Here is a 22,933-nt window from a genome sequence, read left to right on the forward strand (position 1 = left end):
CTTTGGCTGGCAGGTAGATACACAAGGGTACTGGAAGGTTACGGGTTGGGTTGGACTGAGAGCAAGCGTTTGAATACTATTGTTTTCTCATTTCTCGCAAAGATAGCTAGCAAGCATTTACAAGTTCCGACTATTTCTCCATCTTTGCGTTGATCCAAGAGAATTCGTTGGAACGAGACAAGGATTAAGAAGAAAAGAAGACATTCTTAATAGTCACAGGAAAAAGGACAGGCAGAAGCCATTCAGAAGGAAGAGAAGAGAAGAAAAGACCAAATCCAACTCGGAAACCCACAAAACCACAGAGAACAAAGGAAAAAAAAAGCAGGAAAGGGAAAACAAAACAAGACAACGTGCTGAACTTCGACTTGATATTGATCTCCTCGACATCTCTGATAAATCCAGATATCGACTCATCCCCACATCGCCATAATGTCCGGCCTTGTTTCCGACGAAATTGCAGAGGACTACAAGAGTTCATTGGAGGATCTAACCACCAATGATGGAATCCAGATCCGTACTCTGACTGTCATCGCCAAAGAGAATACCGAACACGCAATGGCTATCTCCCGGGTCCTGGAGAACCACATTCGATCAGTAGGTGCTCCAGATTTCTTTTTATTCGTGGCGTAGTACAGGATGAGTACTAACCACTATGTAGACTCCCCCCCTGCAGAAGCTTCCAGCCCTCTATGTAGCCGATTCCATCGTGAAGAACGTTGGAAGCCCCTACACCCTCTTCCTTGGCCGGAACATGTACCAGACATTCATGAATGTTTATACTCTCGTCGATGGAAACACCCGAAGGAAGCTGGATGAGATGCTCAACACATGGAAGCAGCCGGCCCCAGGCTCCCTGGATACGCGCCCAGTCTTCCCTCCCGACATCACACGCAACATTGAGAGTGCTCTCATCAAAGCACGCACTGCGGCTTTGCAACAACAACAGGCCAGGGCCCAACCAGACATCCTCGGCCGTAATCGTGGAAATGGGACTCCAACTGGGTGGACAAGCAGCTCTACACCACCTCAGAACATGCCTCGGCCTTCACACAACCACCAGTATCCCAATAATGGTCATTCCAATTCGGTAAGACTCCTTTTATCTGTGTCACGTTTAAAGCTATCTAAGCCATTACTGTTTGAGGGCTGGGCGATGCCTTCGTTGTCGTACTAAAGCTAATTTGGGTCTCATAGGCACCTCCCCAGACTCATCGACAGGATATTGATTTGAGCTACCTCAATCGAGACGTGGATGCCCTGATCGCCTCTGCAAAGATTGACTTTGCTAACAGTCCCTTTAACCCCGTTTCTCAACAACGCCTGAAAGCGTTGGTAGATCTTCAGGCCATTCTACAGAAACAACAGCTTGCCCCAGATCAGTTGAAACTTGTCCGTGATCAGGTCTCTGCGCTTGCTGCCACAAGACCGCCATCGGCTGCCCCTAATGCCGCTACGAATGGCCCTGCAGTGTCTGCTCCCCCACAAGTTCCCACACCACCAGCCCAACCAGTCTCGCAGCCCCTCCAGCAACTATTAAACCCTAACACCCTCGCCGAGCTGATCAAAGCTACCGCTTCGCGTCAGCAGTCTACCCCACCACCTCCAATTCCGGCAGCGCTGCCTCAGATGCCCCAATATCCTCACCAAAGCGTCCCCCCGCAGACGGCGCCGGAGAACCCTCTTATTGCGGCCTTGAGGGCACGTGGACTTCTACCTGGTGGATCGACGCCCTCGTCTCTTACGCCATCGACTTCGACGCCGGTTTCTGGTAGATCTAATCTGCCATTCATCTTGCCTCATGGAATGCAGCCTACACCCCCAGCTCCGTCTCAAACCCCAATTCCCTCCAATGGATCCTCTGGGGTCCCCATGAGCACCGCGTCTATGAAGATCCCTCGATTCGGACTTATTGTCTCTCTTTATGATTCCCGGCCGAACCGATGTGGAACTTGCGGTCGTCGCTTCTTGACCACGGACGAAGGCAAGGAAATGAAAGCCCGGCATCTGGACTGGCATTTCAAGACCAATCAGCGCATGACCGAGTCCTCCCGACGGGCTCAGAATCGCAGCTGGTATGTTGATGAAAGGGTATGTTCATCTCATGTATTTCTACAAGTTCCATTTCTCACTTCAGTAGGACTGGATCAAATCTCGGGAAGCCGGCGACGAGAATGGTGCTGCGGATCCTCAAGCCACCACCGAAGGAGCTGCAGGCGTGGATGGCAACACTAAGCAAGAGCCACCAAAGCCGTGGATTCGAGCCCCGAATGATGCCACTCTCCGCAACACCCCGTGCCCCATCTGCCAGGAGAAATTCGAATCGACTTGGTCTGAAGATGTCCAGGACTGGATCTGGCAAGACGCGACCAAGGTCGGAAGTCGTGTGTATCATGCCAGCTGCTATTCCGAAGTGACCAAGGGCCCTGCACCGACGCGTCAGACACGGACCAGCACGCCCGATTCTGTCCTGGGCAAGCGGAAAGCTGAGGTGAGTTCCTTTTGAGGGTGTTTAGATGTTCAGGGAGCTAACTATAGGCAGGGAACTGAATCTCCAAGTCAGAAAACGCGCATCAAGACCGAGATCTGATTTGTACCATCGAAGTATTATTCTTTGCATTGCATAGGGAATATCTCCCTGGCGTTAACTAGCGAATTGAGTCCTTCTACTTCACAAAATCGTATCCACGTTACATCTTTGTACATAGGATTCATCTACCGAGCCCCGCTCCATCCCCCGCTTAATTTCCCCATAAAATCAAATTCCTCTCGTAAACTGTCTTTTCTTCTGATCTTTCAATTTTTGTACATTTGAATTCTACTATTCCACTTAAATTTACTTCCATCATGGCGCCACACATTGTTCGATGGGGTATTATGGGTATGAGATTCTGTTTCCATGAAAACCAAAAAAAACAAAGCTAACTGATTGGTAGCCACTGGCTGGATCGCTGAGAGTAAGATCTCACTTCGACAATACCTGGGTGTATAATGACTTATTTCCGACAGTATTCACAAATGACCTTCTTATCGACCCTAATGTCCGCGATGCCTCTGACGTAGCCCACCAAGTTGTGGCTGTCGCCTCGTCCTCATCCAAGGACAAGGCTGAGCAATTCATCTCTGCTCGAGGAATCACAACCCCCTGTTCCGCATACGGTGACTACGAGACTCTCGTGGCCGACCCCAACGTCGATGTCATCTACGTCGCAACCCCGCACTCCCACCACTACCAGAACGTCAGACTCGCGCTGGAGGCAGGCAAGAATGTCCTCTGCGAGAAAGCCTTCACCGTCAACGCTGCTCAGACTAAGATTCTCGTCGAGATTGCCCGCAAGAAGAATCTCTTCCTTATGGAAGCTGTCTGGACTCGCTACTTCCCCCTCAGCATTCAGATCCGCGAGCTCATCCAGAAGGGTGAGATCGGCGAGGTCCTTCGTGTCGTGGCTGATACGAGCTTCGGCGATGATGTCGAAACGAAATGGGGAACGACACACCGCATGGTGAACCCCGATTTGGCCGGTGGTGCTCTCTTGGATTGTATGTTTTCTAGGGTTTTTGTTCATTAATTGTCGCCCGATGACAGAAATAGAAAGGGGACATTAGCTAATTTGCTCTTTTAGTGGGTATCTACTCCTTGACCTGGGTCTTCCAGACTCTATACCACACCCTACCTCGAGACCAGAGGAAGCCACCCACTGTCTCCTCGCAGATGACTCCTTATCACCTCACCGGTGCAGACGAGTCCACAACCATGCTCCTGAGCTTCCCTACAAGCACTCCATCCAATGGCCCACACCCGCAAAAATCGCACGGTGTAGCCATGACCAACATCCGTGTCTCTGCTGATCCGGATGAGAAGGGCTCGGCTGGACCTCCCATCCGTATTCAGGGCACCAAGGGCGAGATCCAGGTGCATGGCCAGCCTTTCCGGCCAGAAAGCTACCGCATCATTCCCAAGAAGGGTGCCGGTGAGATCCGTGAGGTTCAGTGCCCATTCCCTGGTAATGGTAAGGGCATGTACTGGGAGGCTGATGAGGTTGCTCGTTGCCTCCGCGACGGCAAACTCGAGAGTGAGGGCTTGCCATTGGAAGAGAGTATCGTGATTATGGAGCTCATGGATGAGGTGCGAAAGCAGGGTGGTTTGACCTATCCTCAGAAGATTGAGTCGACCGAGTACCCTCTACAACTTTAGGTATGAGTACATGGCATGTTTAAATAATTCTAGTATTACGTGAATATATGTACATATCACATCTACCCATATGTGCAAAGGTGCAAAGCGGCCAGGGGTCAAATGTTCGAATTGTGTCCGATTTAGACTGCCTTGGGTAACTACTAGTAAAGCTCTACCTATGTAACTATGTATAAGATTCGACGACTCGCAATACTAAGATGGGCAAAACCTCAACACAACCAAAAGGATACCAAGAAAGGCATCGAAGAAGACATGACAACTGTAGGAGGGTGGTCATCTCACTAAAACAGACAAATAAGAAGACGAAGCTATTCCCACTATCCAAATCTCCATCTTCGTCTAATTCCAGGCGTCGAAGCCAAATCAGGCACTGGCCGCTCTGCACCCTCGCACATATGTTGCTTTCTTAGATGCCAATGGAAACAAGACTAAAGACTACAAGATTTACCAAGATCCCATTGAATTCATACCGGTCTTGAGTGTATTCGGTACTCAAAAGGTACACACATACTACTATACATGGCGGTCAAGGGCATAAACCCACGTCTATATGTGGACGAAAACACCAGCCATGCTTCCGGTGTGCCCAATTAAGAAAAACATAGGAAAAGAAAAAAGGTAGACATCACGGAGCATGGACTGGTAAGTTGTCCCAAATTCCCCCCAAATTCCCCTTTTTTAAATGCAATCAATCCAACAGAATCGCTTACTGGCGGAAGACTCCAAGAATGCTCTTCCAGACCTGGCCAGGCTCCTGGCTGGCATCAATGCCGCGCCAGATACCGGTCTTCTTGTAGTACTCGACAACGGGGGTGGTCTGGGCGTGGTAGGTAGCCAGACGCTTGGTGAGGGTGTCGGCATTGTCATCGGAACGCTGGATAAGCGGCTCTCCGGAGATGTCGTCCTTCATGTCCTCCTTGGGCGGGTTGAAGATCTTGTGGTACGAGCGGCCAGAGGCAGGGTGGACCAGGCGGCCGGTGATACGAGCCACCAGCAGGGAGTCGTCAATCTGCAGCTCAACGGCGTGCTGAAGCTTCTGGTCACGGGCGACGAGCATGTCATCGAGGCGTTCGGCCTGCGCAACCGTCCGGGGGAAACCATCCAGAATGAAACTGTCCACCTCTCGTGTTAACTTTGGCCGGGTGCCGGAAGAAAATAAATTAGGGGGAGGGGATGTAGATGTACGCACCCGTTCTTGCACTCGGCGTTGTTGTCCAGCTCGCTCTTGATCATGTTGATCATGATCTCGTCGCTGACGAGACCACCCTGGTCCATGATCTTCTTGGCTTCCTTTCCAAGGTCGGTCTTCTTCGCGACCTGGGAACGCAGCATATCTCCGGTGGCCTATTCAGGAAATATATCAGCGGGAAGAGCTTTTGCTGTACTTAGGCAAACTTTCTACTCACCAGGTGGCACGCGCAGTACTTTTCCTTAAGGTTCGGGGCTTGAGTACCCTTGCCTGATTGAACTGTTAAAATCCATTGCCTTTTTTCCAGTTATAGTTCAATCGCATACCTGCACCAGGAGGGCCCATCAGGATCATGCGCATCTGCTCGGCGACGGACTTGGGCTTGCCGCCATTGGCGAGACGACTCTCAAGCTCGGATACCTTTGCCTCCAGCTGGTGGATAGTGTCCTTCAGACCGGAGACGGACTCTTCAGTGATGGGAGCCATTGTGAATTGTAAGAGGGGAGAGGGTTGAAGAAGGGAAAAAGCTGTAGACGGGGAAACGGAGAAATGGGGAAAGGGAAGATTCGCAAGGAACTTAGCGCCCCGAGGTTCGGAGAGCACGGGCTTCACGGGGGAATGGACTGAATATGTATATAGTATATACTTTTGTTAAAGAGATGATTATATATAGATGTACAGATTATATGATCCAATTGATGTTTAGTATCTATCCTTATTCTATCTATGTTTACTTAATTAGTTAATTATTTACTTCATGTACTCCGTATATATTCCCAGCTTCCTCTTCACCGAGAAAAAGTGCAAGGTGGCCGCTTACTAAGCTCTCCAGCCTCAGTATGGCGCAGCTCTGTGGCGGAGAGCTCTCATGAGCACCTGTGCATCATCGCTCTCCATCCACCGCATTCTCCTATCTCGCATTGATTTGCTGTTTCATTGGATTTTATTTGATCTACAAGCTTTAATCGTCCCCTTATAGCTCTCGATTTCTTTTCACCTTTTCTCCCTTTCACGATGCCTGCCACCACGGCGGACACGCTATCCCTCGTCAACCGCTCCGTGACGGTTGCCCCGTTAGTGCTCCTCTCCGTCGCAGATCACTATGGGAGAACGGCAAAGGGTACCCGGAAACGTGTTGTAGGTGTGCTGCTGGGTGAGAACTCTGGCGATAATGTCCGGGTATCAAACAGTTTTGCTGGTGAGTGCAAGCTTTCGGTGAATTGAACCCATACAACAGATGAGCTGACATCTGTTTTTCTATCTCTCTAGTCCCGTTCGAAGAGGATGAAAAAGACCCATCGGTGTGGTTCTTGGATCACAACTTTATCGAGTCGATGAGGGATATGTTCAAGAAAATCAATGCTCGCGAGAAGCTAGTCGGCTGGTACCATTCGGGTCCTAAGCTGCGCGCTTCGGATTTGGAGATCAATGAGCTCTTCAAGAAATACACGCCCAACCCCTTGCTGGTTATTGTCGACGTACAACCGAAGGAAGTCGGTGTGCCTACAGATGCTTACTTCGCTGTGGATGAAATCAAGGATGTGAGTTTGCATTGAATCCGAGGAAGCACCCATCAGGCCATCCGGGCTAACCAGGGCAAATTTCTTTTCACTTGCAGGATGGAACAACAACCTCCCGGACATTTGTGCACACCCCGTCGATAATCGAGGCAGAAGAAGCAGAGGAGATTGGCGTGGAGCACCTCCTCCGAGACATCAGGGACGTCGCAGTCGGCACACTTTCCACCCGTATCACGTCGCAGCTGCAGTCGCTGCAAGGATTGCATCTGCGGCTACGCGATATCGGCCAATACCTCCAGAAAGTTCTTGACAAGGAACTTCCCGTCAACCACGCCATTCTGGGCAACCTCCAGGATGTTTTCAACCTCCTTCCCAATCTGTCCACCCCACCGGCGACGCAGCGGAGCAGCGGCCAGGAGACGCAGATCGAGAACAGCGAGTTGGCACGCGCCATGAGTGTCAAGACTAATGATCAGTTGATGGCTATCTACATCAGCAGCTTGATCCGTGCTATCACGGCTTTCCACGACTTAATCGATAACAAGATCCAGAACCGACAGCAGCAAGAGGAGAGTGACACCAAGCGGGACCAGGAGGCCAGTGGAACTAAGGGAGACAAGGATGCCAAGAAGGCTGGTTCGCCAAATGGCGAGCAGAAGGAGGAGCAGGATAGCTCCGACAAGAACAAGAAGAAGAACTAAGGGAGTTATCTTAATTTATTCTCTTCCGGAAATTCAACCCAATGAGTGAAGCATATGATATTTCAGCCAATTCTTCTTTCGTATTTCGCCATGTATGTTGGATGGTCAAGGTTAAGATCTGCTATTAGCAGTCCAAGTCTGTGTATTTCGCAGAGCGAACAAAGACTTTGGTTTTCTCTGTCAGATGTATATCCAAGTACATAGGGAATAACGCTGCCATTGGCGTGTCTGTCATGCAATCATCCTGCAATTTTAAGGGCTCCAGGACAAGTCCCCATTTGTGGCCAGCCGACTTCCCATGCAACGATTGCCCGGACACAGGCAGACGGTTCATGTGGAATAGACAAGGTTCTGTAGTAGGACCCGTCGTCATCTGCGGGATACCTTGGATGGTTCTCAGATGGCTGCTTCAGCGGTTGCCACGGGTGTCCAAGGACTCTTTGTCCAGGTGGTCCAAGTGCGTAATATTCATCGTACATCAATTTGCGTTGACGTGTCAAGAGCCAAACAAATCAACCACCCCAACCAGCACACCAGCCTGCCAATTCCTCCTTGGAGATGACGAATTTGCCAACCCCGTCAACCCCGAACAGCTCAGGGCATCGCGCATGCAGAATGCAGGCTAGGATATGTTTGCAGGTAGGAGGCGACACCCGAGCCGTGCCACGAGCCAACGTTCCGCCAAACGAGTAGGCCAACTGGTTCTGTTCGTTTGTCGGATGATTCGGGAGTTGAGGGTCTCGGTATGCAGACAGGGTGAATGTAGGACAACTGCAATTCCAGGCACGCAGCCGAACCTCGTAGCCCTTTTCTTGGGAAGTTGATGAACCCGGGAGTGAAGGCGGTACCGAAGCAGATATTACAATGAAAATATCCTCTTGGGCTGTCTCTGGGGATGCATGATCTGAGCGCACAATTCGACGTACTAGTTTGCGGTCGAGGATATCAAGAGCTGGGAGGAAGTCGTTTGGGAATAGGCAGTGCAATGTTAACATCAGTGGTTTTAAGGTCTTCGAAAATCCAGGCTGTGCCAATTCTGTGATCAAACGATCAATGAAGATGTGAGAATTAGAATCCATTTAGGGTGATGGAAAGAAGAAAAAGAGAAAGAATTTCAAACTAAAAAGAAAACAACTCCGGGATATCCCAACTTCTGAACTTCTGAACTTCTGAACTTCTCAACTTCTCAACTTCTCAACTTCTCAACTTCTACTTCTTCCCCTTCCCCTTTGCCTTCCCCTTTGCCTTCCCCTTGTCTCCCTTTTCAAAATCCTTCGCTTTGCCCAGCACCTTTCTCTTAAATTTACTATATGACGAATCTTTTTCCTCTTCTTTGTCCTTCCCTCCCTTCTTCCTCTTCAGTCGATTGTAGTGCAACCCTTGAACTTCGAGATCCAACAGCTTTGATCCCTTTCCTCCATCTCCAGTCAAAGTAATCTCAAGTCGTCCTCGTTGTTTGATCCAGTCGACTATAGCCTCATTGGAACTGGTGCCAATATCAGAATCAATAGCAGAATCGATAGCCGAATCAACACCAGAATAAATAGCAGGACCAATGCCAGAATCAATGGCAGAAGTCTGTGCTCCTTTGATTGATTCCCTCTTCTTCTCCCATTCATCCGCCCAATTCTCCCACTCCTTGCGCCTCGAATCCGCTGTGCGAGCTATATAGCTATCGACAACCTTGGGAATCATCACATCCAGTAACTTCCCTAGTGCCTTGGGGTCATTTCCCCAGAGATTGGCGCCTGATCCTGGGACAGACCCAGGCACCGATGATCTTGGGACAGACTCAGGCACCGATGACAATGGTCCAGAGTCAGGCGCCGATGACAATAAACTAGAGTCGAACCCGGCGAACACACCGCCGTCGTTCCACCCTGGGCCGGAGTCGATTTCCATGGCATCGACCCCCGGGATTCTTCCCAGCGGCCGTCTCTACCACTGGGTCGTTTGTGGGTAACCGGCGGTATGTAAAGAGGTAACCGGTGGCGAGATGGGTCGGGTTGCCTCCAGGTCCTTCAGGGTCCCAGTTCATGACTAGAGCATCATTTGCCTTGCTCCATGTATCTCCTTTACCTTTGACACCAATGCTGTAATGACCTCGTGTTACATCCTGGCCATGATGCAAGACCACCGAGGTCAATTTATACTGGACGACTTTCCGTTCGTTGCCCCAGCGTTCGTCGATGAACCGTGTCTCAATATCCAACTGCTCGCTCAGATATACGTGAGTATCGATCTTCTTGCCCCACTGATCAGTGCGGTTGAGCTGGACCAAGAGAAGCTCAGGGAAACTTCCAATTTGGTCTCTGGATGTCTTTTTGCCTCCACACTGCTCACAGGCCCCGAAATCGTCCTCATGGTCAAAGTGCCGTTCGATCATATCGCTCAAAGTAGGCTTCTCGGGCAGTGTATCGCCCTCCTCTCCGGATAGGCTGATCATCAGGAATCGTTGGCGGTTTGAAATGTATTTGGGTTCACAAGGGTTCTTCCCAGCGCATCTCGTCGCCATGACGATTTCGACCTCAAACATATCTTCCAAGTCCCCTCTCCTGGAGTCTAAAGTCAGTCTTTTGTGTTTGGGGACATGTAGAGAATCACATACATCATAGGCTTGGTGCTCTCTTTGATCGCGTTGTAAAGCACATCAAAATATTCTGCCGGGTCTTGTTCCGAATCAACGCCAGCTGGTTTCCAACCGAGCAAGAGCGATTCTGTGAGGATCCCAAAGGTCGGTATCCAAGTTTTAGAACTACCTGTCCAGTAGGACTGAGAGATATTGGCCAGTTGACAAACTTGGCATTCGCTGAAGGCAATGCCCAGACTGCAACCGTGACCCTGAGGGGCATGGTGCTTCTTGTACCAGGCGAGCCAATTGTAGAAGATGGGCATGTGTAGAATCATTTGAAAGACGACATTTCGGTAACAGTCAACTCTGGCATTTGGAAAGCCCACGGTGGTTTTATTGGGCAAGTCTGGATGCCAATATCTGGGGATGGTGGTCTGTCTTGTTAGCGTTGATGATGAAGAGGTGGGCTGCAACTTACTCTCCGCGTTCTTTTATCTTCGGCTGACCTGGTGAAGGGCTCCGTATTGTCTATCACTTCCACCTCTTCGACTGGCTCTTCCTCTTCCTCTTCCTCTTCCTCTTCCTCTTCCTCTTCCTCTTCCTCTTCCTCTTCCTCTTCCTCTGGCTCTTCAACTGGCTCTTCAACTGGCTCTTCAACTGGCTCTTCAACTTCAACTCCCTCTTCAACTCCCTCTTCCCCGGAACTTCCGGGATTTCCTCTGTGGGTTGCTCAGCTTTGCCCATGATAGTATACGAATGGATGTGATATGTCGCTATTGCTCACTTGAGGGGTTCGCAGTTTAATTTATCTTGCATTGCAACTGATTTTCATTGTTCTCATCGCCAAAGAAAATATGGCTTCGATTTGGATTCTTTGAATACATGGAGCCAATGAATATGAAGATGATCAAAGAAAGTCGCGAAATCCCATCGAGTCGACTTCGGACTCATTCGAATTTCATTCAAATTTCATTCCTTCGTTTTTGACTATTTCGTTCTTTCATAGATAGCCGTTCCATGATTTTACGTCTGATTCGATGTTTACATCCAAACAAAGAACCTTTAGAAGGCATATCTGTCTATTAATAGAATTTTCAAAGAGGAAATAAAGTGAACGTGAGCCTACTCTCCAAATTTCAGTCGAATTCCCCTAAACTCAACTTCCCCCATGCTTTTACAGAATGTTCGAGACTAAGGAAATACCCAAGTTCCACCTAAAGTGTCTATAAGGGACCCCCAGTGGGGTCCAATGAAACTAGGAATCTCATAATTGACCACAGACTACAGATCCGGCCGAAAGCTGGTCTTCTCTGTACTTAGTTTTGTACTTTGTTTTGTACTTTGTTTTGTACTTTTACTATATCTGCATGGGTACTTGAGATACATCCACTTCCGGAACAAACTTGCCCTGCCCCGATGATCCATATAACTCTGTACTCCGTACTCCGTACTCCGTATTGACAGCAGGGTTCCTCGCATCTACCGAAGATCCACCGTTGAGGGCGAAAAACGGTTGCCACTTCAGCTGAGGATGATCTCAATTGAAGTGGACCCCAAAAATTCTCCGTTCATAGTGATGTGGCCAGTGGTAGCTACATATATGAGGGAGCAACAACCCGATGAGCTCCAAGAGAAATCCCCTTAAAGTCAATTGAAATGATAGAAATCATCCAAATGACGGCAAAAAAATAATGAGCTTCGAATCAGAACCTGTCAAAAAACCGGGTCTAACGGGTGCGTGTCGGATATTTAGGGCGATCACGACAATAAATAGAAAAGAGAAACACTCCACGCAACGCCACCAGCTCTTCGCTACCACTTAGGTCATAGTTGAGGGATGATCCGACGCCCTCTCCACACCGTTATTTCTTCACGACCGAGGTTCTCCCTATGTTGTATGTCCACGGATGAGACTATCCATGGATGTATCATTATCCTGCAATCTGACTTGACATCTTTTGTGAATTCTCCCCTATTCCTAAATCCTACGTGTCATCCCCTTATAAGAGCATTAGTGTATTTCGTCTAGGATCATAAGGTGAAGTCGCTACCGAACTGGTCATGTCTGTGCTGGCTCCAAGCCAAGGGAGGCAACGATCGCCTTGTGAACGTTGTACATATGTATGATCCACTTACTCCGTACACGTTCGACTATCCCTCTCTCTCTCTCTCTCTCTCTTTTTTTATTTTTATTTTTATATTTTTTTTCTCTCGGTTTGCCTTCTTATTGGAAAGTTGATAGACGAGATTCGAGGCCCAAAAGTACGAACATGAAGTGCTGATCCTTGTATTGAACGGACGTTTCAGGGAAACTGATCGTCGTAGATTGAAGAGGTACGTGTAATATATATGTACCTAGGTACTCCGTACGGAGTAGTGTAAAATTAATACTCCGTAGAATCGGATGAAGTGTTTCCGATATAAAGATCCAAGGTTTCAACCTTGGAAGGTCAGGAACTCGTGTTCGGCCCATAGAATTGCATTGTACGGGAAATTGGCGATTTAGTTCGCGCCCTTTGGTAGTTTACCAATGTCATTTGAAATTGACAGGGCTATTAGGGAAATTGAATTAAGACCCCACCAGTCCCTTAATCTTGGAAATGCGTGAACGCGTGCCCCGTCGTTCACAGTACAAATTACCAATCTTAAATCTATAACGTATAGAGGAAACCGGTTCAATTTCACTGATTCATATAAAGGGGAAAAAAGAAATTAAAATGTACTACATACTCCGTAGATGGAGATATATCCTATACATATCTGATAATACTCTTATACCTAAGTATATTATATATTATGGGGAAAAAAAAAGAAAGAAAAAGAAAGAAAGAAAAATGAGGGTCAGGAACCCGGTAAAAGCCCCACAAAGAGCAAGGGGGCAAACAAGTGAAGAGAAAAACCCCCGACTGGTTCCAAGGTTGACAGGGCATATCATAAAATCCCCCGTGAACACACATTTCAAGATATAAGCCGTTAGACGATCTGGAACTTTTAGTCGCAACGGGCTGGGCTCTGGACCGGAGAAGACCGTTCTCATTTAACCAAAAGGTGATGCGGGTCCCCGCTTATTTATTTAATTATATTTATTTTTTATATATTATTATTATTATTATTATTATTATTAATATTTTATATTTTATATTTTATTTGTATTTTATGTTTTATGTTTTAATTTTTGAGTTTTGAATAAAAAACTAAATATTACCAATTAGGGTTAATTAGTAGAATTAATACAAGAGTAGAGTTGGCATAATTTTACAAATGTAGTATAGTACTATAAGGTATAGCACATACCGTTTGATTCCACTTATGCCCCTCTTCCTTTTCTAGGTTAGTATGAAACTCTGCAGGTCATATCAAATATTTACCGTATACTCTTAAAAAGTCGATAGGAGATTCTTCTATTCATTATACATACACCTGGGCATATTCCAGATTTAAACTCCCAAAGATCTAGTCAGTTAGCTTAGGTCTTAACTGAAGAAAAACCGAAGATCACCCAAGTAAACCAGGGGAACTGACCGCATCTTTAATTAAAACCAGTGGATATTGAAGTATTTTTCACTCTGTAACAGTCATTACCCTTAATAGCCCCCCCCCCAACGGTCTAAGACTCTTCTTTTCTCCTCATCTTTTCAAGATAGGTTTAGATCAGCTGTCACTTCTGGATTCGTTTCACCTTCTAGTTGGATGCTTCATATCGCCTTTCTCCTCCCTTTTTTCCTTTCTGGTTTCTATCCTTGAATCTTCATTAGCACATTCCATCATACTTCCATACTTCCTTCCCCTCATTTCTCTTCTCTGATATCCTGGAGATTTTGCCCCAAAAAAATTCATCAATTCAAAGAGAAGTTGAAGATTCTCTTATACCGGACCGTTTGATCGTTCTGTCGTCATATTTGGGACAAGACTTTAGGATCACGAGCACCTTCCGTCTTTTCCCTCTTTTCGCCCCTTCCCTCCAGTCGGGGAGCTCCCTGCTGCTTTGTTTTCTATACTATTCATTGGTGCTCATCCGCGCATATGATTGCGTTACAAAATCGGCCTATATTGCCTCCTGTCAAAGTGGATATCTCACTGCTACTCAAGCCCCAAGATGAGGAAGAAGCCGCCCCAGGCCTGAACACCGGGTACCCGCCCAGAACGATAGGGCAACCACTGGGCTTGGGTCCTATGATGACTATGCCGGGCCCAGCTGCCATGGCCATGCCACCCTTGACCAAGTCCGGTACGTCGGGTGCGGCCAAACGCCTGCAGCCCTCGCATACGTCCGAATCTCCAGCAAAGAAGCAGTCCAAGTGGTCACCAGATGAGGACGCCTTGATCATCGAACTGCGTGGCAGTGGTATGAAGTGGGAGGATATCAGCAAACGACTCCCCGGCCGCAGTGCCATCAGCTGCCGTCTTCACTATCAGAACTACCTGGAACGCCGAAGTGAATGGGATGAAGATAAGAAGAACAAACTAGCCCGTTTATATGAGAGGTAGGTTTGGGAGGGGTAGATGGCTTCTCAGAAAGGAAACAAATCCACTAATCTCACAACTCATCCGATAGATTCAAAGCCGAAATGTGGTCCAAAGTGGCGGAGGAAATGGCTATCCCATGGCGTGCAGCGGAGGCCATGCACTGGCAGCTGGGAGAGCAGGAGATGGCTCGACGCGCAGGCGTAGTACCATTCTCCCTCTCAAGTGCTGCCATCGATCCCCCAACCACCAGAACACGTCGCGCCAGCACCTCTCTATCCCGGCCGAGAAAGGGATCTTCCTCACGCGCAATCCCAGGCCATATGCCAGGCCTTCCACCTCAGCTTCCCTCCCTTGAAGAGCTCACTGCAGGCGTCCCTGCATACGCGCCCGCTCCACCCCCTCCGAGAGAGTTCTATGGAATTGGACGACCGCCAGAGATGGGGATTCCCCCACCAGGTCACATGGGCCCTCACCTTGGCTTGCCCCCTCGGACCATGCCCTAGGATGAGATGATGAAGATGACGCCTACACGTCTTTCCTTGAGTCCCCCCCTTGCCTTTTTTTCCCTCTTTTCCTCTCCTGTTCTCTTTTGTGGTTTTCTGTTACGAATTGCATAGCGCCGGTTGGAGGTATATCGTGATTTTGTGGGGATTGTGAATCGTATAGATGATTTCTACCCCTCGGTGTTTGTTGTGATTTTTTCCTTTGTTTGCAGAACTTTTGGCGGGACCAACAAGTGCGAATTGATGTGGCTTTCCATGTCTCCGAGGCTGGCTCTCGGAGTGCAAAACACGGTTTCAAACGTCATGAGCCGTTTTGGGGGTTGCGATCGCCCACCAGTTATCTTTCTCGTACCCGGATTCTAGCACACGACCGCCAGCATTGTCGATGTCGCGCTCCAGCTCGCCTTCCGCGTACAGGTGGTAGTAGCGATGGAAAGTCTGGGGTTGATCACCCTTACGAACCCAGGGGACCATTCGATCCTGCTCGTCCCCCTTGTCCCAACCTCTACGGCTGTCCTTTTGCTCGAGGGCCCAGGCGTAGATCAGGACCCTCCCGCCCTCCTGAGTCTTTGAACCATGCTTCACAGTTCGCATGATCTCGGCGACGGCTTGGACTCGCCGAGCTGGAGTGGAGAGATGGTGCACCACCGCAATTGAAATTGCAAAGTCAAAGCTTGCATCCCGGTGTGGGAGGTCAAGAATATCGGCCACCACGGTCGAATGCGGCTGATGCTGCAGGGCAATCCGAGCCAGATTTTCAGATCTGCCACCGGGTTAGCTTAGACCAAGCTAAAGGGATACAACGGCCGAGTGAAACAATATCCCAAGGAAACAAAGCAGTCTATAGAAAATCCAAAAATCCAAAATCCAGGAAGTCAATAAATCATATCAAGCAACATACCTATCTGAAGCGATGATAAAAACATCTCGATTGACCATCAAGTTTTTGCCATTACCACACCCTACATCTAAACCCACTGCACCTGGTGTTAGGCTCGTGAGGAATCGCTCGACTATAGGCCATGGCTGGAAATGTGGTTAGATGGAGGGGTTTTGAGCCGGTAGCCAGTTTAAAACACACCTTGTAGCGGGTGGCAGAGAAATGCTGGGCAATCTCCTGGTACACTTTATGGACATTTTGCTGCTCATACGCTTCGCCTGTCTCTTGGGACGCCATGATGCTCTCGTGGGGAATGAGGTGGGAGCTGTTGAAGAGTTGAAAAGTCAAGCGAGAAAGGATATCACGTGGTTCGCGATTTGTAACGCATAATATCTACATCATATTCATTGAATATTTATAGATATAGACAGAAAGCATAGCATATAAAGCTTGAATTATAGTGTTATAGTGTGATTAACTTGTTTATTTTATTATGGAAGACGATCGATCGCTGTAGATGTCCTATAAAAAGGTTATCAATTGTGAAGTATGAATGCTGTTTCTATAATGCAAGTTACTATGACATAGTATAGAACATAACCTTGGAATGTACAATGCACTAGGACATAGCCTGTATTCTAATGGTCAAATGACCCTGGTGGCTAGACTTGAATTCGTCTTTGAGAGGTCTTCTATGAGAATAACAATATATGTGGTTATAACGCATCACAACCCGTGTAGTAAATCGAAATAAATCGAAATTCCTAGTATTCCAAGATCAGTACTATCATATGTTAAACGTAGATATTGTAAGTAGGCCAACTTCAATATAAGTTATGGATCGGCTTTTTATATCATTTTCTTACCCGAATGCTGATTTACTTCAACATCCTACCTTTGACATCCTATCCAGGCAATTGTTTATCTACATAACCTGCACCAAACAGGAGCTTCCCTTAGCTTCACATTGTCCTCCATAAAACTCATCTATCATTTGCCAATTCCATTCCCAACTGCGTGTAGCCATCAAAGGGTGTTCCTGGCGCAGACCCCGGGCCCGCTGAGACCGCTTACTAATAATCGCTTCTTCGAGATCGATATTCCTTTTCCTGTCAATCATAGGGGAGCACAAGATCAATTGTAAGTACGACCTACCCCATTCAAGGACTGTCCTTTTCATCTAGGATAGGTTGTGTTTCTGCCATCAACTGCCACAAAGTTGCCCTGGAAAGTGCCGGCAGCTTCTTGTGAGCCTCCTCAGGGGAATTTTGATATCAGCAATTTAGCATGCAATGGTTCCGAATGCATAGTCCGTGCTTGTTCTTTTCTTTCTCGAAGGATTACAGAATTTTGAATCTAGCTACCTGATTTCGATTATCGTTCTTTTCCCCCTCTTTGAATGCCTCGCACCGTACCGTCAAAGAACTTACATTGATTCACAGCCCACTAACACTTCGTTCTAGAAACACGAAAAGACAAGTGACAAACAGAGACAAGATGGCATTCCAGCCTACCCCGATGGATATCTCCGTCATCATCACCAACGCGGCTTTAGCCAAGCCCGGGAATTCGGAGCCCCGATTCCTGACTGAACGCCGCATCACCCCAACCTGGACGGTGATGCAGGTCAAGGCAAAGCTGGAGACTATGACAGGAATCCCGCCAGGAAGCCAGCGCCTGCGAGTAAAAGTCCCCGGTCGACCTGACCAATGGGCCGATGGGGACGACCGCCTGATTGGGGATTGGGGGTTGGTGAAGGGGTCGGAGATCGAGGTTAGTTCTGTTTCTTTTCTATGTTTTGCTATCTTTCCAATTCTGCCCTGGCTGCTTTACCGGATAAAAAGATGCCATGTCTTTTGAACGGAGTTGTCGGGGGCAAGGGATTTAAATATGCGGCGAATTCTGAATAGATGCTGATTTGTATCCTCATCAGGTCAATGACAGTCGCCCACAAACCATGCGGGCTAACTTCACCGACTTGTCATCGGTCGAGAAATATGTGCTTCCAACTGAGACTTACGAGGCCCGTTCGGACTCTGTATTGGCCTGGAAGAAGAACCAGAAGCTGGGCCGGTTTGATCCTAACGCTCTGTCGCCCGAGGAGGCTCTACGCCATCAGGTTGAGAAAGATCAGACTGAAATTCAAACTAGAGGTTCGTTGAAACAAAAGCTCAAGTGTCAATGTGTTTCTATGAACTAATCACATTCTGGCAGACATCACTGTCGCTAAACGAGCTATCGTTCTGCCTTCATCTCCGCCGCATATTCGACGCGGCACGATCCGCTTCGTTGGACCTGCGCCGACTATTCCTATTACCGGTCCGGGTCGGGAGCTGCAACGTGATGCAGAACTTCCGGCAGATCTCCAGCCAATCTGGGTCGGGATTGAGCTTGACGAGCCGATGGGGAAGAACGACGGTAGTGTGGGCGGACAGCGCTACTTCGAGTGCTTAGGCAACAGGGGCGTCTTCGTTAAGCCCGAGAAGGTCGAGGTCGGAGAGTTTCCCCCGTTGGGTCTAGATGACGACCTGGATGAGCTAATGGAAGAGATCTGATACTCTGGGTATATATTGAAGGAATACACATTTCGATATTTTCGAGTAAAGGAGGCTCTGATTCCCAGCTTCTCTCATCTGTTCTCCCATCACCAATTATCACCAATAGATACTGCATAATTAACTGGGAAAAAAAAACAGGCGGAAAAAAACGCCAAATTCCCCTAGTAATTGTATGAAAACAAACCGCTGAAGAACGAATAACAATAAAAGACATTTAGACGCCCATAGAGTAAAATTTCAGGGTATCCACGTAGAAGAAAGGTATCATGGCGCGTTGTCGATGCCTACAAACATGAGAACAGGAGTGGAGGGCAGAGCTAATGGAAGTGATCATTTGCCAGTCTTCTTCTGCTTGCCCTTGGGGCGACCCTTGGCTTTCTTAGCAGGGACATGAACAGGAGCAGTGGGAGTGTCGGCTTCAAATTCGCTCTCAGGGCCGACATCCTGAGACATCTGGGTTGTGTCGTCTTCGTTCTCGTTCTCATCAGGCACACAGCCTTGGGTGAAGAAAAGTCGAGCCTCTTTTTGATGGGTGTTTGCGAAGCTGTAATAGTTACCTGGAGATAGGATCCCGGTGTCAATAAACTAATACGAATCAAGAAGCCAGAGGAAATGAGACTCACCACGAGGAACTTGGAAAACACAACCCTTTCCGGCACTAAACTGGACGCCTGAGATATCCACTTGAACACGCCCGTGGCAGACATAAAAGACCATATGCATTTTCTTCGAGTTCTTGGGTTTCTTGACTCCATCAGGTGGGAGCTCCACAACTCCAGACCCGATGAAAGACGAGCTAAGCAGTTTCGCAAATCGGAATGTTGAGTCTTTGACTTCTCTGGTTTCGATTCCAGAGGGAGCATACGCAATGTCTGTATCAAGAGACTTAGTAAAGGAACCAACTATAAAGGGGTTGGTTCATACCTAGGACTTCCTCCTCCTTCGAGCTCGTCTGTGTTTTCCCGTCCCATTTGAGGGTGTAGCCATGAAGAACACCGCCTTCCTTCTCCCAGAGATCAACATCTTCATCGTCTGAAGAGTCATCCTTTTGTTTCTTAGACTTAGACTTGTGGGATGTTGAGCGTTTCCCTTTCTTTTTCTTCTTCTCAGGCTCTTGCTCCTCGGTGCGAATGACTTCCTTGATGGTTGAAAGAGGGTATCGATGCCCCTCGGCTGCCTCCCCATCACCGAAGACGCATCGTTCATTGCGCCAGTATGCGAGTGGTCGGACCGAAACACGCCCAGATCGAGTGTGCGTTGCACTGTTGTCGGAGGGATTTTCACGTTTAAGGATATACAAGCTCCGGCCCTTTAAAGGCCCTGTGCGGTTGGCGTAGTTCTCAACCACTCGATCCAATTCCGGTTCCAAAGGTTCACGCACTGGTGGGGATGCTTTAGGTGTGTTCCGCTTCTTGGTTGGCCTGGGGTCTGCATCTTCTTCGGCGTTACGGCGCTGAGACTTTGGGCGTCCGCGCGGCGCAGGGGGTTTTGCCTGACTCTTGTCTGCCTTGGCGGTCTTTGGCCCGGCCTTCTTTGTTGACTTGGAGGCCACAATGGGTTCTTCCCGAGGTGGAGTCGTGTTGGCCGTAGATGAATTGTCGTCATTATCATGTTGGTCTTGTCTAGGAGAATCGGGTAGCTCCTCTGCAGCAACTGAACCAGAATCGACATTCAGACTGTCGCCAAAATCTTGTTGTACCGCGGTGAATGCATTCGTGTTCTCATCGCCGTCGCCGTCAGAAAAGTCGGAAAAGTCATGGATGACCGCGGGCTCAAATTCTGCTGCTAGCTCTGCTTTTGCCGTGGGCTTTTGCCGTGTGCCATTCCTCTGGTTCGAGCGTCCCACGTTGACTGAGCGAGTAGAAAGAGGAGACGGATCTTGGTGCGATTCTCCTTGTGCGCCCGCAAAACTTATGCCGTCAGACGGACTAGACGACTCGAGAATATCCTGTGGGTCTGGTGTTGATTGCAACGCCGGTGTCCTCCGTGGAGAACCCGTGAGGCCAGTCTTCATCGGCGATCGCGCGGCAGGCGGGGGAAGAAAAGAGGTACGTGAGCCATTTGTGCCCTTGAGGAAGTCTATGGGATCTGGCGCATTGCCTATAGAATTTGCGTCAGCACGCAATGAGTCGGCAACATAAGGCGACGCTAAATCAGCCCACCTTCGTCTATTGACATGCCCTCGGATCCTGAAGAGTTATCTTCCACATCTTCAAACCCATTCAACTCCACTGGCGATTTTTCAGGAGATGAGAAGAGACCGTCAACTTCTTCCATTCCATGTTCGTCGCGACGACCCTCCTTCAGAGATATGCCAGTGCGCCTAAATGTATTCAGTATAGAGGTCCTAGTACAAGATTGACGATATATTCACCTTCCCGTGGTTCCCACATTGGAGTAGTCGAAGTCGCGGGCCTTTCCGGGCCCTCGCGCCATATTGAAAGTTGAGCACCGAGATGGAATAGAAATCAAAAGATAAGGAGTGATCCAAGAGCGTCTAAACAGACACAAGGTGGAGGGGAGGAATGCGGAATTTAGGCGGGAAGAGCAACACGCGCCCCCGCTAATCCCGAACGGTCGACGCGTTCTGCACTCGGGATCTTCTGCATTTGTACCTTTCAACGCTGGCTTTTTCTTTTTGTCTCTCTTTTTCCAAAGCATTTTCAAGATCTTCTATATGCCTATTATGACAAATGCTACCCCCCTGTCAATCCTCCCAAGGATTCGTCCACTTTTATTCCTCCTAGTGTGATTTCAGACCTCCTTCTCTCCGGCGAATCCTACGCGTACTACACCCCATGTCCAAGAGCAATCACGCCCCAAGAGATCCCACCCACGATTCATGATACAGTTGAGAGTACACCTTGTGTCTTGGGCATTGATGAAGCCGGCCGTGGTCCAGTCCTAGGGCCAATGGTGTACGGTGCCTTCTATCTCCCTCTTGATCTCCACCACTCGCTTTTGACCGAGAAACACAGCTTTGATGACAGCAAAGTTCTTACACCCACCGTGCGGGCAAACTTGATGCATCTATTGAATACACCAGGAGACTCATTGTTCGAGTCCTGCGGATATGCGATCAAAGTACTTTCGGCGCGCGACATCTCTTCCGGCATGATGAGATCACCCACTGCAGTGTACAATCTGAATGCCCAGGCCATGGATGCCACGGTGGAGATTATTCGAGGGGTGGTTGAAGACCGTGGAGTGGACGTGCGAGAAGTATACATTGACACGATTGGAAACCCCGCTACATACCAGCAAAAGTTGGAGCGAATTTTCCCATCTCTCAAAATCACAGTGGCAAAGAAGGCCGACTCCTTGTATCCCTGTGTCAGCGCCGCCAGTGTGGCAGCCAAGGTGACACGGGACGTTGCACTGGAAGTTATGTATGAGGCCGTGCTTCAGGCTGAGCAATCACTTAGCCCAACCCCCGAGACCTGGGGAAGTGGTTATCCCTCGGACTCTAAGTGCGTCGGATGGCTTCGACGCAACATGGACCCTGTGTTTGGATGGGGCAATGAGTGTCGATTCAGCTGGGGCACTGCGAAGGAGATGCTTGAAATGAAAGGAGGAGCACGAGTCGATTGGCCCGACGATGAGGAGGAAGGGGCACATCGGCTAGATGAGTTCTTATTATCATCAGCTCCCGGGAAAAGCACGGGCAAAGTTGGACTACGGGATTGGTATGGCCACAGGCAAAACGAGGTTCTCTGAATGCGAATGCTCCATGTAACGTGATGAGACATGAAACTTAATAAAACATGAAAGCTAATAAGACATGAAACTTAATAAAATACGAAAGCCAATAAGACATGAAACTTAACAAAGCATGGAAGTTAGCAAGACATGAAACATAATAGAACATTTTCAGTCGCTGGTAAGTAGTGAGAGACTGCTGGCTGCAAGAAGGTCTTGGAGATTGGTGCTTCCACTCGGGGCAAGCCCTTCACAATCTTCAAAAATATCGAGGACTTTGTCAATGGCCTCCGCCTGGCCACTCATATGTAGAAACTTCCCAATACATGCGTGGATCTCGAGAAGCTGAGGGTCTGATAAAAAGGTTCTTGTCATCTGACTACCTACATATGTACCTAGGTAGGTATATAACCTTGGAATATGTGTTGTATTACTTGATCTTATCGACTGGCTAGTACTATATTCAAACAAGTTGGGATTCATGGCTAGAGGCAAGAATGTATGCCTTGTTCCTGGCCCGTACGGTTATTTATTATTTATTATTTATTTTTTGCTAGTATAACGTTATCTTGTCTATAATAACGTTTAATAAACAATAGGAACCAAGGTGAACTAATACAGTGGGACCTCCGAAATATTGGGCTAGACC

The 22,933-nt window shown here is 48.3% G+C and overlaps 11 protein-coding genes across 11 annotated transcripts; 6 read left to right on the forward strand and 5 right to left on the reverse strand.

Moving 5' to 3' along the window:
* Positions 1-429: 429 nt before the first annotated feature.
* N7519_007612 (putative mRNA cleavage factor complex component Pcf11) lies at positions 430-2,587 on the forward strand (the record flags this gene model as incomplete). Its single annotated transcript, XM_057294388.1, has 5 exons — positions 430-594; positions 659-1,087; positions 1,195-2,088; positions 2,138-2,488; positions 2,540-2,587. The coding sequence occupies 5 exons, from the start codon at positions 430-432 to the stop codon at positions 2,585-2,587; spliced, it is 1,887 nt and encodes a 628-aa protein (XP_057149199.1).
* A 257-nt stretch (positions 2,588-2,844) lies between these two features.
* N7519_007613 (Gfo/Idh/MocA family protein) lies at positions 2,845-4,192 on the forward strand (the record flags this gene model as incomplete). The annotated part of the gene is made up of 4 exons (XM_057294389.1): positions 2,845-2,878; positions 2,934-2,954; positions 3,007-3,537; positions 3,621-4,192. 4 exons carry the CDS (start codon positions 2,845-2,847, stop codon positions 4,190-4,192), a joined length of 1,158 nt encoding a protein of 385 aa, XP_057149200.1.
* Positions 4,193-4,901: 709 nt separating this feature from the next.
* adk1 (adenylate kinase ADK1) lies at positions 4,902-5,870 on the reverse strand (the record flags this gene model as incomplete). The annotated part of the gene is made up of 4 exons (XM_057294390.1): positions 4,902-5,307; positions 5,385-5,539; positions 5,602-5,654; positions 5,711-5,870. The coding sequence occupies 4 exons, from the start codon at positions 5,868-5,870 to the stop codon at positions 4,902-4,904; spliced, it is 774 nt and encodes a 257-aa protein (XP_057149201.1).
* A 528-nt stretch (positions 5,871-6,398) lies between these two features.
* On the forward strand, positions 6,399-7,605 carry rpn8 (proteasome regulatory particle lid subunit RPN8; the record flags this gene model as incomplete). Its single annotated transcript, XM_057294391.1, has 3 exons — positions 6,399-6,582; positions 6,654-6,925; positions 7,003-7,605. The coding sequence occupies 3 exons, from the start codon at positions 6,399-6,401 to the stop codon at positions 7,603-7,605; spliced, it is 1,059 nt and encodes a 352-aa protein (XP_057149202.1).
* A 512-nt stretch (positions 7,606-8,117) lies between these two features.
* On the reverse strand, positions 8,118-8,684 carry N7519_007616 (uncharacterized protein; the record flags this gene model as incomplete). Its single annotated transcript, XM_057294392.1, has 1 exon — positions 8,118-8,684. One exon carries the CDS (start codon positions 8,682-8,684, stop codon positions 8,118-8,120), a length of 567 nt encoding a protein of 188 aa, XP_057149203.1.
* A 130-nt stretch (positions 8,685-8,814) lies between these two features.
* On the reverse strand, positions 8,815-10,512 carry N7519_007617 (ubiquitin carboxyl-terminal hydrolase; the record flags this gene model as incomplete). The annotated part of the gene is made up of 3 exons (XM_057294393.1): positions 8,815-9,385; positions 9,471-10,160; positions 10,214-10,512. The coding sequence occupies 3 exons, from the start codon at positions 10,510-10,512 to the stop codon at positions 8,815-8,817; spliced, it is 1,560 nt and encodes a 519-aa protein (XP_057149204.1).
* Positions 10,513-14,200: 3,688 nt separating this feature from the next.
* Positions 14,201-15,147, forward strand: N7519_007618 (MYB DNA-binding domain protein; the record flags this gene model as incomplete). The annotated part of the gene is made up of 2 exons (XM_057294394.1): positions 14,201-14,661; positions 14,733-15,147. The coding sequence occupies 2 exons, from the start codon at positions 14,201-14,203 to the stop codon at positions 15,145-15,147; spliced, it is 876 nt and encodes a 291-aa protein (XP_057149205.1).
* A 294-nt stretch (positions 15,148-15,441) lies between these two features.
* N7519_007619 (tRNA (carboxymethyluridine(34)-5-O)-methyltransferase) lies at positions 15,442-16,324 on the reverse strand (the record flags this gene model as incomplete). Its single annotated transcript, XM_057294395.1, has 3 exons — positions 15,442-15,910; positions 16,049-16,173; positions 16,229-16,324. 3 exons carry the CDS (start codon positions 16,322-16,324, stop codon positions 15,442-15,444), a joined length of 690 nt encoding a protein of 229 aa, XP_057149206.1.
* Positions 16,325-17,524: 1,200 nt separating this feature from the next.
* Positions 17,525-18,582, forward strand: N7519_007620 (TBCB family protein; the record flags this gene model as incomplete). Its single annotated transcript, XM_057294396.1, has 3 exons — positions 17,525-17,800; positions 17,961-18,180; positions 18,242-18,582. 3 exons carry the CDS (start codon positions 17,525-17,527, stop codon positions 18,580-18,582), a joined length of 837 nt encoding a protein of 278 aa, XP_057149207.1.
* A 333-nt stretch (positions 18,583-18,915) lies between these two features.
* N7519_007621 (Cupin domain protein) lies at positions 18,916-21,021 on the reverse strand (the record flags this gene model as incomplete). Its single annotated transcript, XM_057294397.1, has 5 exons — positions 18,916-19,142; positions 19,209-19,457; positions 19,510-20,685; positions 20,748-20,908; positions 20,960-21,021. 5 exons carry the CDS (start codon positions 21,019-21,021, stop codon positions 18,916-18,918), a joined length of 1,875 nt encoding a protein of 624 aa, XP_057149208.1.
* Positions 21,022-21,262: 241 nt separating this feature from the next.
* On the forward strand, positions 21,263-22,302 carry N7519_007622 (ribonuclease H2 catalytic subunit RNH201; the record flags this gene model as incomplete). Its single annotated transcript, XM_057294398.1, has 2 exons — positions 21,263-21,291; positions 21,333-22,302. The coding sequence occupies 2 exons, from the start codon at positions 21,263-21,265 to the stop codon at positions 22,300-22,302; spliced, it is 999 nt and encodes a 332-aa protein (XP_057149209.1).
* Positions 22,303-22,933: the final 631 nt, after the last annotated feature.

Source organism: Penicillium mononematosum (assembly GCF_028829835.1).
Source record: "Penicillium mononematosum strain IBT 11891 chromosome Unknown utg000003l:1.0-8172316.0:1.0-8177699.0, whole genome shotgun sequence".
NCBI lineage: Eukaryota > Fungi > Ascomycota > Eurotiomycetes > Eurotiales > Aspergillaceae > Penicillium > Penicillium mononematosum.